Here is a 16,363-nt window from a genome sequence, read left to right on the forward strand (position 1 = left end):
TTCTTTCTCTCCTTTTCTCTCTGCCCCATAGTCCCGTTCTCAGTCCTCCACCTCGCCTCCTCTACCTCAATCGATTTCTATCACTCCTCTGTTCCTTCTCTCCATCCCTTTCCTTCCCTCCTGCTGGGCTACCATCCACTTCCGCTCTCTGTCCTTCACCATTTCTCCCTCTGTTACCCAAACATTTCTCATTCTCTTTGGCTCTTCCTCCTTCCTGGTTTGATGTAGTTGTTAGACTCTAGTGGACGTTGCCCCTTAATATTACTACGCACCCCTAGAAGTTCAACTTTTTACTTAGTAGTGAAGTATTCATATTTGTATTTTTGACCTTTTCCGAAAGTCTACCCCTGACCTTGTCTTCATTCAGAGTCAAGGAAATAAAAGCAAGGCTTCCCTGTGCACAGTGCACCTGTCTCGCTCCGATACTTAAACTACTGTTGTAAAGCATTTTGTTGAGGAGCAATGTTTTGGCGAGCCGTCCAATCAATAATTTATGACTTCTCATCTCACTGACAGCCACGCCACAGGTCAGAAGCATATTCCTGATGAGCGGTTTCATTTTCGAGTGTATTCTTGCCTGTAAGTGTGAATGAGTAGAGATTATGAGAAGGAGCCTTTGTTGCCTGGTCTGAGTTTCTGTGATTTGCGATTGTGTGTATACGAAGCACAGCATCCTGATTGATTAAGGATTTGGGCCATTTGGGTCTCAGGCATCGGCTCCGAACAAAAAACTAAAAATTGCCGCCCACCTACTCACTATGCTGCACACTGCGCATATCGAGTGCTTTACTTATTCACAGTCAGAGTCTCCCCGTTGAGAAAAAAAAAAAAATGCTGAGTTGATTCTGCTGGTGACATTAGTCTATATCTATAATAATCTATTTTTAATGAAGCAGCGACCCCTGTGTGGCTGAGGGGATCAATACTGCTTTAAGGGAAATGCTGATATGTTGCATCAGATGTCTCCCCCCCGAGGAGCAGCTGATGCATGGTTGACAGGGGCTTTGGAGGGAGAAAAAAGAAAAGAAAAAGGAAACGGTGGAGGCATAGCTCCACGTCTCCGAGGTGGCCTCACCTGCTGCCCGGTGACCAACAGGATGGAGCCCTCCTTGGCGTGCACCACCTGCCGGAAAACGTGGTCGAGGATGAGGAGTTCACTCCAGCAGTTCTGCAGCAGCTTCATCTGGTCGTCCACCTGGTCACAGAACAACAAAATCAGTTCAACGGTTAGATTTTCTTACATCTTTCTGTACATCTGTAGCAACACTAGATTGTTGGAGTGAGTGAATGTCCATTAACATCACAGATCGCACGTCTAATCCGTTCACTGTGTTTCAGCCCCTGATAAGAGTCTGTTAAAAAAGTAAGAAGTGTCACACTGTTCCTTTTTGGACTGGTTTCCAGAAAAAATAGTGGATCCATTTCTAAATTAATTTACATTTTAGTAAAACGTCAACTTCCATCCATATCTGTCCTTGGACTGATTGTAAACACTATTTGTACTTTGGCTACAATGCAAATTGTGGATTTGTCATCATCAGCATCTTAGTTCTCTTCAAATTGTTGCACCCTCTTTGTGAATCTTGACTTTTTTGCGCTTTGAATGCTGTTAATGGAAATACGTAGTTTCATAGTTCAATTTTGTGCGCCCCTCGTTCAAAGTCTGCTGGAATTGGCTCCAGCCTCCCCTGTGACCCTTTCAATAAATAACAGTTTGATCTTATATACGTATGAATTGCGAGCTTTAATAGTCTTTACTCCAACAATGCATGCATGCCCCATCCTCCAAACAAAAAGTTGCGGCGCTGCGTCAGCCTCAGGAGCTTGAAACTATCAACGGCAGCTGTTTGCACGGTAAACCCGCTCACGGGTCAATCGCTATTGATCAGTTGCGCACCGCCAGCACTGGGTTTTGTTTCAACCTTACACAAAGCTCAAAAGTCCCCTGTACACACTCCAAAGCTTTCTCATGTGAACCTCTCCACACTCAGTTAAGCACTTTGCTACGTGCCTGATTTAACAATGTTGCCAGGTTTATCTGTTTGCCCATTGCCAGCAGTTTCGGAGTGATCCGGTAGATGATAATGATTAAGTAGCCACTTATTTTCCCTCCTGAACACCAGCCGCTGGCTCCCAGGGACCTGCCAGGTGAGCTTGGGAAGCTGTCACAGGTGAAACGGCGGGGCCGTGCGAGAGAGAGAGAAACAACCCCCTCCATTGTAACTGCGACTCTCTTCCCATGCCTGGCTGTGTTAATCATTACTGCAGATAGACACACTCACAGACAGAAAAAGGCCACATTGAGAAGGAAGGAATGAGGAAAATGTATGAGAGCGTCTCTTTCTCCTCCCTCTCCCCCTCCTCTTTTTCTATCAACAAACATTGTGCTCTTTGTGATATCTTTGGGAATAATGTTTCTTTCGTGGCGATGTGAATTACTTTGTTGCTTTGAGTCTGTGAGAACCGTCTGCGATGTTCATCGCCAATGTCAACCGAGACTCGCAGGGCGAAGAATGTGGATCGATGTTATATCTTTGTGACACAGGCAGGTGCAGCGATGATCGCCCACGGAAAAGGAATTTTCTTTTTGTTCTGTCTGGAAATTGTGCAGGGAGCCATTTGTTGAGAGCAGCGGTGACCTTAGGTGCTAATCTGATGTCAACAACACGGGGATCTGCCAACCAGCAGCAATCACCTACCATGTATGATGAGCACTAGCTTACAGCATATGCCCACGTCTATTTCTTGTTGATCGGGATGGTTTTGACTGGTGATGGGGGACTGGTGTCAAACAGTGTCTGTTTACCTTCCAGGCAAGTCATAGCAATATCTGAGGCAAGAACTGACTTGGCAAAACCAAATCTGCCGGAGGACATGGACACTTGGGCTGCCTGACTGTGGTTGTCTTTAGCCATGTGGTCGCCCTACTGGCTCAGATTTGGGGGCATTTTCTTTCTTTTAAATACTTCTCTGCTTTTCCCCTGACCTTGTCAAAACGAAACATCCAGAAGCGTGGTTCTTCTAATGAAGAGGAGGACCCCACCATTATGCCTCCATGCTGAACAAAATCTGAAGAAGTAATCTTGGAACGTCATTCATCTCCCATTTCTCTTTTATCAGCGAAAAGAAAGCGATATAATACAGCAAAGCTTCAGTGACCTTTTCTGCCATTTTTTGGCAGGAGCACAGCCTCTTTTTGTCCCCGTCCCCTTCATTCCTATATATCAAATTTTTTTTTTTGTGGTCCCGTACTCGAGGCGTCTCAAGCACGAAAAGCAAAATTCAAATGCCTTCATTAAAACCATCAGAGACGGAAAAAGAAGGTAGTCAGAGGAGGGGGTTCTCTTCGTCCCTCCATCTAAGGACCCTGGAAGCACACGCGAGTGCGAGTTTGTGTCTTGTTGGACGGACGGGTACATGTAAGGCCCAGCCTCTTCAAAGGGCTCCCCCCTGCATGTCAATGGACCGGCAAGTGTCGGGGTCCTCATCAAAGGGCTGTCCTCACTCCGCCTGCCTGGAAGCTCTTCTCTGACAAGAGGCCCGGGTCATCAAAGAGGGGCAGCTCGGAGGGGATGACGGCGGATGATTGCAGCCGAGACGAGGGCAGGGGACACCCGCCTGGAAGAGGGGGGACTGCTGACAGACAGACAGGCGAGTCGGCGGACCAGGGGGCTGGGGTTCAGTTCGCTGACCTTTTAAGTGCCAGCGACACGAGCTGTTTCCCTGACAAGCTCTTCCTTTGCTCTGTCAAATGAGCAACATTCGCGGCGCCTGATCTCACAAGATCGTCTGCCTGCTCCCTCAGATAATCTGAACTTTCTGACATGGAGTCGACGGCCGATCCATCTTTTGTGTTTTCACACCGCTCGAGTCTTGAACACTATCTCGGTGCAGAAAAAAAAATAGTCCGTAAAACACTGGCTGATTGCCAGTGGCTGATTTATTCTGAATACGACACTTCAAAGTTCAAATGAGTCGTTTGTTGAACTCCGCGGAAGCGATAAAACAGATGATCAGTTTAGCTTGTTAATTCTTATCTCAACACACAGTCATGGAAAATTAAGATAACGCTGCCTGTCTCGAGTTTACTGTTTCGAGCAACGTCGACTCAGTAGGAAACAAAGTTATTGTGTTTTTGTTTCTCACTTCCCCATTTAGCTAAGTGAAACAAAAACATGTTTTCCTTGCTTCAACTGATTGCCATTTTGTTACTTATATAATGAACCCTGATGTTGCAGCTTAGACATGCAAAACGTCCATTTCCTGACATTGAAAAGTGAAAATCATTGTAAGGATTTAGCTTCTGAGGCTCACACTCATGCAGAAAACACACTCCCCCCAAAAATCTGCTTCAAACTGGCCTCAAAATCCACATTTAAGGCTACTTTTCAAGGTGCGATCTGTTTAATATTTTAACGTCATCACCAGTGTTTGGTTAAGAAAAAATGAGAGAAATTCCAAGCAGCAACGTCTACTTGCAGCAGCTAGGAATGAAAAATACATATCCTCCAAGAAACCAATTTAACACCTTTATGATCGTTCAGGCGAGTGGGATCAATGCTCGGATCAATCGCTTAGCCCATAGCTTTTGTTCAAAACCACTGGCTGAGATTAATGGGATTTTCCAGAGAGAGAGAGTTAGAAAAAGAAAGCGAGCGCGGGTGAGAGGGGGAATGAAAGTGTCAGACGGGGAATGAGAGAATGAGAAAAGACTTGGGGGAAATTGAGAAAATAAAACATCGTGATTAAGAGCAGATATTCCCTCCATTTCTTGGCAAATGTAAATTAATTGGAAATGGAGCATTCAGACGCTCCCTGACAAAAAATTAATGTTTATTCATAGACCCCTGCTAAGAGTAGAGCAATTACCATGGTGTGTTGAGTCAAAACAGGCCAATGCAATTGAATCTTTTCCCCCTTTCGTGTGGCCGGGTTTTGGTCCGATGCCACGAGCATTGTTCAGCTTCATACCGTACGGCGGGCTTTAACGAGAGTACACAGCTGGATCTGATTTTAATAAGTAGTTCCATTTTTGATGTGGCCTAATGAACAGATTAAGGGAATCTCCTTCTGTGGAGCCTTAATGAATGGAGAGACTCATGTTTTTTTTGTTGTTTTTTTTTTAACGCAGGGGGGAGAACAGACACACACGCAGATGATGAGTTTATCTGCCTCAAACGGCTTGTACATAAACAATCGCTGCGCTTCGCTTCTCTCTGCTGGACGAGAATCAATGCTGTCTGGGAGTACTACAGGTGAAGTTTGAAGCCGACATCAATGCTTGCGCGTCTCTAGCAGCCGTCCTTTGGTGCAGTCCTGTCTTGGCATCTGTTCGCCTTGAGCCAAACAGGCCCTGTATTCACCTGGGAACGGGCATTAATTCACCTAGAACAGCGCCTGTTGTTCTCAGAGCGCTGCGAAACACTTAATTATGTCGTGCTTGAATATACCGTAGCTCATTTCCAGTTTAGTTTGGTAATTTTAATTGAAAAGAGACACAGTGTGGGGTTCCATCGCCAGCAATTGGATTGTGTGCGAGTAATTGGGCATCAGTGTTTCACAAATGAAGTGGTTGATACTTCTTCCTGTTGACCCTGTTGACCTAAGATCACATTTTACTACCAGTCTATTTAATTCTTTATTACCCATCTTCCTGTCTCAGCAAAGACCATCATTAAAAGAGAGGTAAATTGTCCTTTAAAAAAGAATCGGGTCGGTGTTGAATATCATTATGCCCCGTGTCTTGTTTAAGGGCAAATGAAGTCGCAAATTCCTAATGAACACCGTCGCAAATCATTTTTGGCAGCCACAACTTTCAAAAGCCACAAATAGAGTTGCCTCCGTCAGAAAAAAACAGACAGAGTGAGTGACAAAATCCCTCAGATGTTCCAGCTATGTGACCCGGTGGGCGGGGAGAGGTGAGCTCTGGGTGTCCGTGTTCCTGCTCTACAGACTTGGGGAAATAAAAAATAAATAAAAAAACCTTTGCACACCCCCACCCCTCATCTGCCCCTTGTTTATCACTGCATACAGTCCATTTGGGCCTCAGTCCTAAGGTTGGCGGGATGATAAGAATGCTGGGAAAATGAGCAGGTGGCGCTGCGAGCTGTGGGGGGAGCGGGCTGCTTGCTGAAGACAGGAATGATAATATTGGTGATAATACACTGAACTTCAGTAAAACTAAATTTGTCAGCCAGCAGACAAGAGTATGAAGCAGCCGGAATATGCTATTTACTGCTGATACCCCTGTTGGCCACCTGCCGTTTTGCCTGATAGTGAGCTGGTATTCCGGACGCAGGTTTTCCATTGCTATACTGGTAGTGTGCGCGCAAACAACCTGGAACATATACGACAGTACACAAATTGCTAAGACTGAATGACAGACATGAAATGGAGGAAATTAAACATTTAAAGCTTTGTATGATCCAGATTGATTCTAGGCCAACATGGACACGTTTTGTTTCTGCTATCTGAAACATCAGGCATTCACAGATACACTGATGCATACATCTCCCTAAAAGAATATAAGCTATAGCAGACTCAACATCAGCCTGATGTTAGCCCACCAGCTGTGTGTTTGTGCCATGAATGTGAGCTATGTATCTGTGCATGTGATATGTATATCATTGCGTGCATGCCCATCAACATTTCCCGCTGGCACCTGTTTGTTGGCTGCGTGTATCTCTAATCCAGCAGATAAGGCAGTGGAGGATGCCTGTGGATTTATATCCAACTGAGCACACAGAAACCCTAGACTCTTATTATGTCCCTTAACGGCCATAGAGATGCCGCGGGCCATCTGTGGGCTCAGGAAATATCACCATTGTCACCAGAGGGCCTTGTGTCTCAAGAAGGGGGCTTCTGTGACTTCAGGAAGAAAACTCTCTTCGTGAAGGAAAAAAAGGATTTTGTCGTGTGAATTACCTGCTGTGTTTTAGTCCGCTTTAAAGCTAACCTTAGGAACACACTATGCATTCGTTTAGCAATATGTGGAGTACTCACAGGGTTTCAACAATACTTATTAATGTGGTACTATGGAGCAGGTTATAAGGTAAAGTAATCTGCATTTTTAAAATCTTTTTTCTTTTTGAAAGTTTTGAAGATGAAAATGAAGCATTAGAGATCGATCCTTCGACATATGGGACATGAGGGAACTGAGGATCAGGGTCTCCATGATTTTGTCCTTTTGGCATTACTCATTGATACTGACAACTGAGTGTTTCTATTGGTGCAGTGAATGTCTACCCCTTATTCTCTGAAAAACATTTTGCAAGGAGTTTTGAGCGAGTGTATCAATACACTGTGTGTTGCAGTGAGTGCAGACGGCAGATTGTAAGAGCGGATGAATGCCGTTTGTGCGCGTCAAAAAGAATGCTAGTCTGTTGTGTCTAAGTGTGTGTCCACGTGTGCGTGTGCCCACGTCTGATCGATAGCGCCGGGGCACTGAGATTGATCGGTTCCCACAGTGACTGCATTAACAGACTCCGGAGTCTGACCTTTGACCCCGAGAACACTCCACTTTCGATTGGCCACACTCACTCCCTCTCCCCATCCTCTCATCTGTCCACACATCCTTTACCATTCATCGTCTTATCCCGGGTTTTTTGGTAGAAGGGGGGAAACAAAAATCCTGGCCAATGCTTGGAAATGCCCAATTTCTCTCTTTACCCTCCCCCATCTGTCCTTTCATTCTTCACAGCATCCTTTAGTCCTGAACCCTGAGATGAGAGGAAACAAGACAAGGGGCCTAATAGGGTCTTCTTGCTTTGCCTGGGCCTCGCCTCAATCCACTGCAGTAGCTTCCTATTCTAGCAAACCAGTGAATCAGTTTGTTCCCTTGATAAATATGTAAGCAGATAATAAATAAATAAATAACAAGATGCAGAAGAGAAACAGCAGTTTCAGGTAAAAAAAAAAAAAAAGGATCATTGCATGTAAGGTTAGTGTGTTAGCTTTAGACTGTGTAAACACACACAGACTAATGTGCGCACCCCTATCTGTGAGAATACACAAGAAGCCTGGCGTGACATTCATGAGGCAGGCAAAAACAAAGTATCTCTGTTGGTCTGTGTTGCGGAGGGGGAAAAAATGTCTTGTTCTCTCAAGGTCGCTGACGATAGCAACAAACCCTCTTGTCTGTCTGATATCAGCGCAGGGATTTGAGGATGAACCAAGCACGGCCAAACTTTCCTATTCCGTTTTTACTTGATGCATAAGCATATGAAAGATGGCAAAATCAATAAGGTGAGAGAACGGACCGGTGAGAGGCAAGACATGAATTTCAATGGATATCTTTTCATGCATGCGATGTTTATTTTTGCGTCTGATAGGCCCATCCTCTTTACGCGATGTGTACAAATTTTTCAGGGAATGTCTGGCAGCATTTCATTATAAGCATTTGTGAAATGTCTAAAGGTCGATGTTGGTCGTCCACAGTGTGCAAGGAAAAGGTGAGCTGAGCCCGACCTCATTCAGCAGTCACACGTAAAGAAATGTAAGAGAACGCCAGGGAAAAATGAGGTTATGAGAAAGAAATGCATGTACTGTTGCCTTATTTCTTAGGAAAGTTAATCCATGAGTGCATGGCTTAAAGGATTTTTTTTTTTCAAAGTTATTGTTTTCAGGTTACCTCAGAAGCGAACCCCCCACCACACACACACACTCTCACACTCTCTCACACACACACAGAGACAAGAAATCTCAGGGCTTAGAGCTAAGAAGCTATCAACTAATTATCAAAAACACAGAGAAGCCCTAATCAATTATTCACATGAACATTAGACCGCTAATACACATGCAGCCCAGGGAACGGCATCTCCCAAAAGTAACCCTTCCTCCTTCCGTACACACACACACACACACACACACGCACGCACACATGCACACACTCAGACACACACACACACTTGGATGCAATCATGTCAAAACCTGCATAGTTGCACAGACATACATTTGCTTGACAGTAATATTCATACCTGCACACACACACACAGTCAAATACACGCATGTCCAGCCTCCTGCTTCCTTCCCGCCACTCCACTCCCCCCCCCTTCCCTCTCCCCTCCCACGTCAGATACAGACAGAGAAAATGAATGCCATCCAAATGCAAGAAGAGTTGCGCTAGAAGACTGCACGTAAGGTTCCTGGCTGGGAGGCACTGATCATAGAAATCCTATTGATCCATCAGCAACCCCCCCCCCCCCACACATACTTCCAAAGCGCATGCAAACACACACCCGAAGCTTAATCTACCAGGCAATTCCTAGGCATTATGCTGCAGCCATTGAATTTTCATGCCGTGCAATCATTATTTGAGTTAATGCTGCAATTTATGACCCGGTGTTTGTGTGCTGAGTGTGAAAGCCAGGTGAAGGGGGGCGCAATATACCAAGGTGAGGAGGTCGGCGTGTACGTATGCAGGTGGGGATATGACTCAATGCCTTTATTAAATGGTCGTGACTGTCAAATGTGATGGAAGAAGAGGACGTATGTGACTGCATGAGTAGGAACACAAGCGTGTAAGTGTTTTTGTGCAAGGGGCAGTGTGTGTGTGTATGTGTGTGTGTGTGTGTGTGTGTGTCTGTGTGTGGTGTGTGCGAATTTCATTTACAGACACTGGGAAAAGACCCTTGTCTGGCTGTCTTTGCGCTAAATAGAAAAAAAGACAAGAAAACAAGGACACAAGACAACAACAGGCTAAACAGGCTTTTGTATTATTCAGAGCTGTAGAGACAGTCAGCTTTAACTCCCTGAAAGACACATACACGCACACACACACACACACCTATACAACATATACTCACAGACCCACATGTACAGTATGCAATCTACCTTAACGCAGCTAAGAAGACTAAAGCTGTTTTAAAATGCAGAGACTGACGCGGTGATGCTTTCTGTCTGAGAGGGCGGGAGACAGATTCCCATTAGGGATTGACGCGTTGGGAAGGGAGTTTTTTTTAAATATGGGTTGAGGGCGGTTTGGGAGGGATGGGGTGGGGGGGGTTAACAGAGTTTTCGAACCGACAGCTTTTGATATTACATCCAAACCTGGCACAGCTCCAGAGATCACAGCCTTTGATGCCCAATTTAAATATCTGAATTAACTAATTGAGCATTTCCGGAAGCTCTTGTGATATGTAAACAGTTGAGGTACGAGGAAGACGATCGCGATTGCCGCAGAACAGATGGAGCCCTGCTTCTCCCCGAAGTGCGTCTCCCGGTCTCCTCTGACTTAAAACTGCCACGAATGCGTCTGCATTAGGAGAAAGCCATCTCTCCATAGCACTGCTGTGGCAGTTTGGCGCCTGGTGGTGCCGCTGCTGATGGGAAGTGCAGTGTAACATGTGGCCTATAAAGAATTGGCCTGAGGGACGGTGAGACTGCGGCTTGCCACCTGAAAACCTTGTCTTTTTTGGTTTTCGTTCAGCATCTCTGGTTCATTTCCAGAGGTTTAACGGTGGTGTCGACACCTTTCTCAGCAAGTCTCCTTTCAATATATTTGGTTTATTGCTCGTCATTGTTTCAGCTGGGTTTGAAAAGCCTCTTTTTATCCCCCTCTGAGAGGTCGCAATCCTAAAAGAACGCAGTACTGTAATGGCTATTATTAGTGCCATGCCTTTATTGCATATGTATGGAATCATTTATCCATGCCTCATGCCAGGTCTGCAGTTATAGTGTTTTGGGAGAAAGAAAGAAAGAGATTGACAGATTGAGGGAATAGTGTGAGAGTAATAAAAAAAAAAAGGCCTGGTGCAATACAAAAGAAATAAGGAGAGCGAGAGGAATTAAAACCAGGAAAGAGAGAAACGCCAAGCGTACGGATAGAGAACAGGTGTCTTTGTTACTCTGGCAGCGGAGCTAAAGCCATTTTCTCGTCTGCGTCGCTCGGTGGCGTTGTGCCCTGTTGAAATTTCTTAGCCGTTGTCACAACACAAGCACAATGTCTAGTGTTAATCCTGTGGACGGCGTCTTTCAGTCATCCCTGTGCAAATTCAATCACTGGCCTTACCAGCTGAATATAAATACCCCCCAGCTCTTAAGTTGTGTAAAACTACCCGGTAAGCTGTCGTCTGTGCTCGGCCGGCGTCTTATCTATTGTCTCCTGGACCCCCCCCCCCGACACCCCTCACCCCCAAACTTCCCCGCTCCCTGTCCAGAATAGACAAGCCGTAAATAAGCATCAAAAATAGACATCGGAGAACAACTGTTGACACCCCAGTGACGAAAGCGGCAGACACAGGCACAACCTCTAGGCAGGCTGGATTACACACAGATAATTGAGGCCATGCAACATCAGAACATAAGAAGCTGGGGGCACGTTGTGTGCTGGGTTCTTTCTTTTTTTGAACCGTCTTGAAAAGCCAATTGAAGGGGGTTGTGTTCAGGGAAGAGTTTAGAGAGCAAAATCTTTGCCTGAGGAAGTTTGCCATTCAGCATCCCGAAAGACAGATTTGGCCTATAAATGCACCCATATTTTTTCATTGTAGTATTCCCTCATTTTATTCAATTTTTATTTTTTTTTACAATACAACAGCCACAATATGTTCAATAGAGTCATTGTCAAAATCGATTTTTTTTTCCCGGTAAACGATGCTAAACCTCATTCAACGTGTTTCATTTCAATTCGAGGAGCAAGTCTTGTCAATTAATCAATGTCTGGGATTGACAGACATTTTAGTGAACTATTATTAATTATATTATATCATTATATAATGATATATCAGTTGGGTGATGTGGAACTTAAGAACGTGCCTGCTATCATAGCTTAAAAAAACGCTTTAAGTTTTCATCCTGTCCGGGATATGAATACATGAGTAGATGTCATCATCGCCCTTTCCAAACGCTTCACCCGCGTGTCCATTTTCGCATTGTGCTTTGATACCCTCCAAACCGTATCCTTTACAGAGATGAAATACACCAGCAGGCGTAGAAAAGGGGAAGATAAATTGTGTGACAGGTTTACATAGTTTTGTGTGGTGAGTTTAGTTTAGAGGTCGAAGGTCGGCGTAAGGCTGCGGCAGCCACACCTCGGCCCCTCTGACCTCCAGGAAACCTTATAGCAGGGAGCTATTTAGAGGCAAAATGCTGCCACTTGTCTGTATACTTACCCCTTCATCTGACAGAATATTTCCATTTATGAGGATTACTTCTAACATGTCATCTGCTGCTGTGAACTGCGAGCACCACTTTTTTCTTTTTTGGCTCGCAGAGTTTCTGATGGGAGGGACTGTGGATTTAACATGGCTCATAACTGTTAGCACAGCGGAGAGGGGGAGAGCGGAGGGGGAAAAGTTTCTTTGCACTTCAGTGGAGTGTGTAAAGTGTTTGCATGCTGTTGAGTTGATTTGTTAGCAGCCGGGCCGCCTAAATCAAGTCCCCATATCCACTTTGTTTACCCATTTTCTTTGTCTCTCATTCCCACTTCCTCTCTGCTTTTCAATCTATCGCTCTTTCCCCTGCTGATTTGATTGACTGGTGCCAACTTGTGAAACAACAACTGCGTTACTTTGGGGCCACCGAGGCTAACAGCACAGCCTAGTCGCCTGCGTCACTGTCTTAACAAGCAGCATGACCTGCCAATAAAAAAGGCTTTTACCCTTATCGTCCTCAAACAAGACTTAAACAGCTCTTTCTCCTGACGAATGCCCAAAGTGCTCACAAATGTGAATCGGGCTGGGTTAAGTTAAAAATATAAAAAAAAAAAAAAATAGAGCAGGTGGAGTGAATTTTTTGCTTTTCTTTGCTTTCTCATCAGCAGTGGTTTTGAAGGAGGGTGGCGGGTGAGATGGAGCGTGGCAGAGATAGAAGTTTAGCAAGGTGCTGCAGACAACTGATCCATGCAACCCGGGTCCCCACGCAACATGTTTATTCCCCCACTTGATTGGAAATCTTTGGTTAAATGAAATCCAATCGGAAGAAACTGTGAGAAAGTGAACATTGCTTGAGCGAGGGAGAAGGAGTACAAGGAAAAAGGGGAATGTTGTTGAGGACAGTTGAGTCTATCATTGCCCGGAGCTCTGTAAACTTGTACCTCATGACAGGCCTTTCATCCCTCATCAAAGCAACAAGTAGATGAGCAGACTTTGCGCATGCTAAAACCTCGCAAACCCCCTTCGTCTCCTCATGGCTGCTGCTCCTCTGGGATGGGCGACCTTAAATCTTCTCTTTTAACAAGTTTCCTGTTCTTCCTTCCGGCCTCCTGGAGTCCCCTGGGGTTGGACCTACGGGACCATTCCAGTATTTGGAAAGGCTGTTTCTTAAAGCTCTGTCGACAACCATCAGGGGACGTGAGGAGGACAGTGGAAAATTTATATATTTTTTCGCGGACAGACAGCCAAAGCATGGCAGATACTATTGGAAAATGCACTGTAAAATGATTTTGGCGATGGCAGGAATTAAATACTTATTACTACGCCATAAGAGCATTTGTTTTAATAACGTGTGCTATCTTGTCACGGTGCACGCACAATGGATTTTGTGGTATCAAGGGGGACATATCATCAGAAGGGACACATTCAGGAGGTCCTTCCAGGCCCAGGACGGTGTCTGTTATGTCTGATTCATGCTCGACTTTTCCCATTTTGTATTGATAGTATTGGGGAAAAAATTCAGCAGTGCCTTTTTACAGTATTTATTGAAAAAAAAGAAGGTGATGTATTGTACGATGATCCATAATTTATGAATGAAAAGAGGCCTTTGTGAACCCCTACCACTCTCTCCCTAACCCGTACCTACCCCCCCCTGCCAAACTTCGGCTCCTACCCAGTGCGACTGATCAAACAGATATTGTTACCACTAAAATAGCAACTTAAAAAAAACACACAAGCAGGCGTAAGACCGGCCTGTAGCCTGGGAGCAGGACTGACAGCAGAAGGGAGGGGTGTGTAAGGGTGAGGGAGGAAAGGAAGAAAGGCAGAAAGAAAGAAAGAAAGAAAGAAAGAAAGGAAATTAGAAAGAAAGAAAAAATGAATGACTGGACATTTGGCTCTCCTGACTGCAACAACAACAAAAAACGGTACAAGAGGGATAAGTGTGTGTGTGTGTGTGTGTGTGTGTGTGCGTGTGTGTGTGTTGATGGCACAATACTGTATGAGTATTCTTGCATGTGTGTGTTGGGGTGGTGGTGGCGGTGGTGTGTGTGTGTGTGGGGGGGGACATGTCATCTATCACTGGACAAATGCTGGGCTGTGGGGGGTGTTGGTGGAAGCAGGGGTGAGGGGGGGGTGGGTTGAGTGGGGGGGGGGGGATGTCGGCCAGAATGGTGCTGCTCCTCAAATGAAATAATATATCTTTGAAAGCCTACGCCCCGCGCCAGGCCTCGGGCCCATATATCAAGCCCAAGAGCGTCTGGTGGATCCGCTCCAGGACCATTAACCTTCCACCTGTTCCCCCCTAGCACCCCCCACCCCACACCGCCAACCTACCGGTCCCCTTCTCACCCTCCCCTGTTGTCCTTCACCATGCCCCTCTACTCCTCCTCCTCCTCCTCTTGCCCTTGGTCGCTGCCTCTCGCAGACCCTTGTTCATCTTCCCATTAACCCCCCCTCACCTTCGTCTCTACCTCATTTCCCTCTTTCTGTCCTTCTCTGGCTGCCCTTCATTATCTCCTTCTCATACGCTCTCTCTCTGTCTCCATGTCTATCTCTCAGAGAACAACTTTTTCTCTCTCGCTCTCCATCCTTGTTCCGATATCTCTCTCTGGCTCTCACTCCGTCTCTAATGTTTGTCTTCTTCTCTCACGGTCTCCAAGTCTTTTCTCACGTTAAATCATTCACTCTGTCTTTCTGTCGCTCAACGTTATTTTCAACCTCATGTCACAGTCTGTGCCTCAGTCTCTCTCTTTCTCCCCTTTAACTCCCTGTCTCCTCAGACATCACTCTTTCTCTCTGCCTCCTCCTCCTTCACCTCTTTCCTTCCCAGCTAAACCATGTATTTGCTGTGTTTGTGTGTGTGTGTGTGTGTGCATGTGTTGGAAGCTGCATCAGCCTGCAGAATAATTCAAATGCAATGGACTGCAGGGACACAGTTACAAACCTTTGCCAACTGTGTGCGGCCGCCAACCCCATCACGCTTGCAGTGCAGTTTGTCAGGATTGGGGGGAGTTGTTGTGGGGGGGCCCCATTGACCTCTGTGACAAGACAGACATTGCACCTCTGTGTGTGTGTGTGTGTGTGTGTGTGTGTGTGTGTGTGTGTGTGTGTGTAGGGTGGTTTAGCTATACCACTTCCCAGGGATCACAGATCGCACCTAAAACGGCTTGTTAATTTCCACTTAGTTATGGGGTGTGAGGAAAAAAAGAAAACGTGCAAACACAGGTCAAAACAAGGAAGGGATAATATAAACACACACTTGGTTGCACCTTGGAAATTAAACTGCTCCCGGATAGGTCATGGAAGAAAAGGTGTGTGTGTGTGTGTGTGTGTGTGTGTGTGTGTCTAAGCAGGATTACCAAGACTGTAGAAATAGACCCTCCCGTCTGAACTGGGTGGGTGGGTGGTGTAGGGATAATTTCACCAAAGAAAATTCATGTAATATTTATTGTTGGAGATGGAGGGGAGGTGTGTGTGTGTGTGTGTGTGTGTGTGTGTGTGTGCGCAGCAGGGCAGAGTGCATCACAGGACCTTACATTATTCACTCAGGTAAATCTATAAGTGGAGAATATTCAGGTGTGAGATGTGAACATCAGCCCCCCTCCCGCTCCACCCAGGGGATCTGTCATACTGCGTGATTGACTGACGCGCAGCCGCTTAGACGAGTCAAATAAACTGGCGGCAAACAGTCTGCGGTGTAAATAATTCTGCTGCTTAAAATGCTCGCTTTATGTTTCAGGTTGCAGCATACTTCTGTGAATTAAGTGAGATTTTGAGTTGAGTTTTCGCGCAGACATTTTCTCATTACCCGTCCTTCTGAAACAACACTATCTATTGCACCTGCAAACCAAATGTATTCGTTTATGGTTAATGATATTATGTTGTTTGCAAAAGTAGCCCGAACGTACATTTTAATAAAAAATAATAATAATTGGAAGTTTTTCTTATTTGAACTGTCAAAATTGTATTTTTCTCTCCTCTCATCCATTCTCACCTTTTAATTTCCCTCCCTTTACTCTTCGTCTTTGTTGTTCCCTCCCTCTTCCTCCCCTCTCCTCCGCACTCTCCACATTCCTCCTCTCTTCGTCTCCTCTCTCATCTCCCCTCTTTGTTTCACCTCTGTTCTCCTCGCCTGTCCTTTCCTCTTCCCGGCCATCTGTTTATCCAATATGGCTGTCCCATCTCAGCTGGGAGCTTTCCCAGGGAACAAGACTTCTAATACAGTTCCTCCTCAACTTAACGGCCCTCCGCTCTGCTTTTACCATTCCTGCTAC

The 16,363-nt window shown here is 45.5% G+C and overlaps 1 protein-coding gene across 1 annotated transcript in view; it reads right to left on the bottom strand.

Annotated features, from left to right (window-relative positions):
• nr5a2 (nuclear receptor subfamily 5, group A, member 2) overlaps window positions 1-16,363 on the bottom strand; it is a 62,643-nt gene that overhangs the window by 25,142 nt on the left and 21,138 nt on the right. The window contains exon 5 of the mRNA XM_035648140.2: window positions 1,076-1,195. Within this exon, the coding sequence (XP_035504033.1) occupies window positions 1,076-1,195 (120 nt within the window). The remainder of the gene's footprint in view (window positions 1-1,075; window positions 1,196-16,363) is intronic.

This window comes from Scophthalmus maximus, chromosome 13 (genome assembly GCF_022379125.1).
Source record: "Scophthalmus maximus strain ysfricsl-2021 chromosome 13, ASM2237912v1, whole genome shotgun sequence".
Lineage (NCBI taxonomy): Eukaryota > Metazoa > Chordata > Actinopteri > Pleuronectiformes > Scophthalmidae > Scophthalmus > Scophthalmus maximus.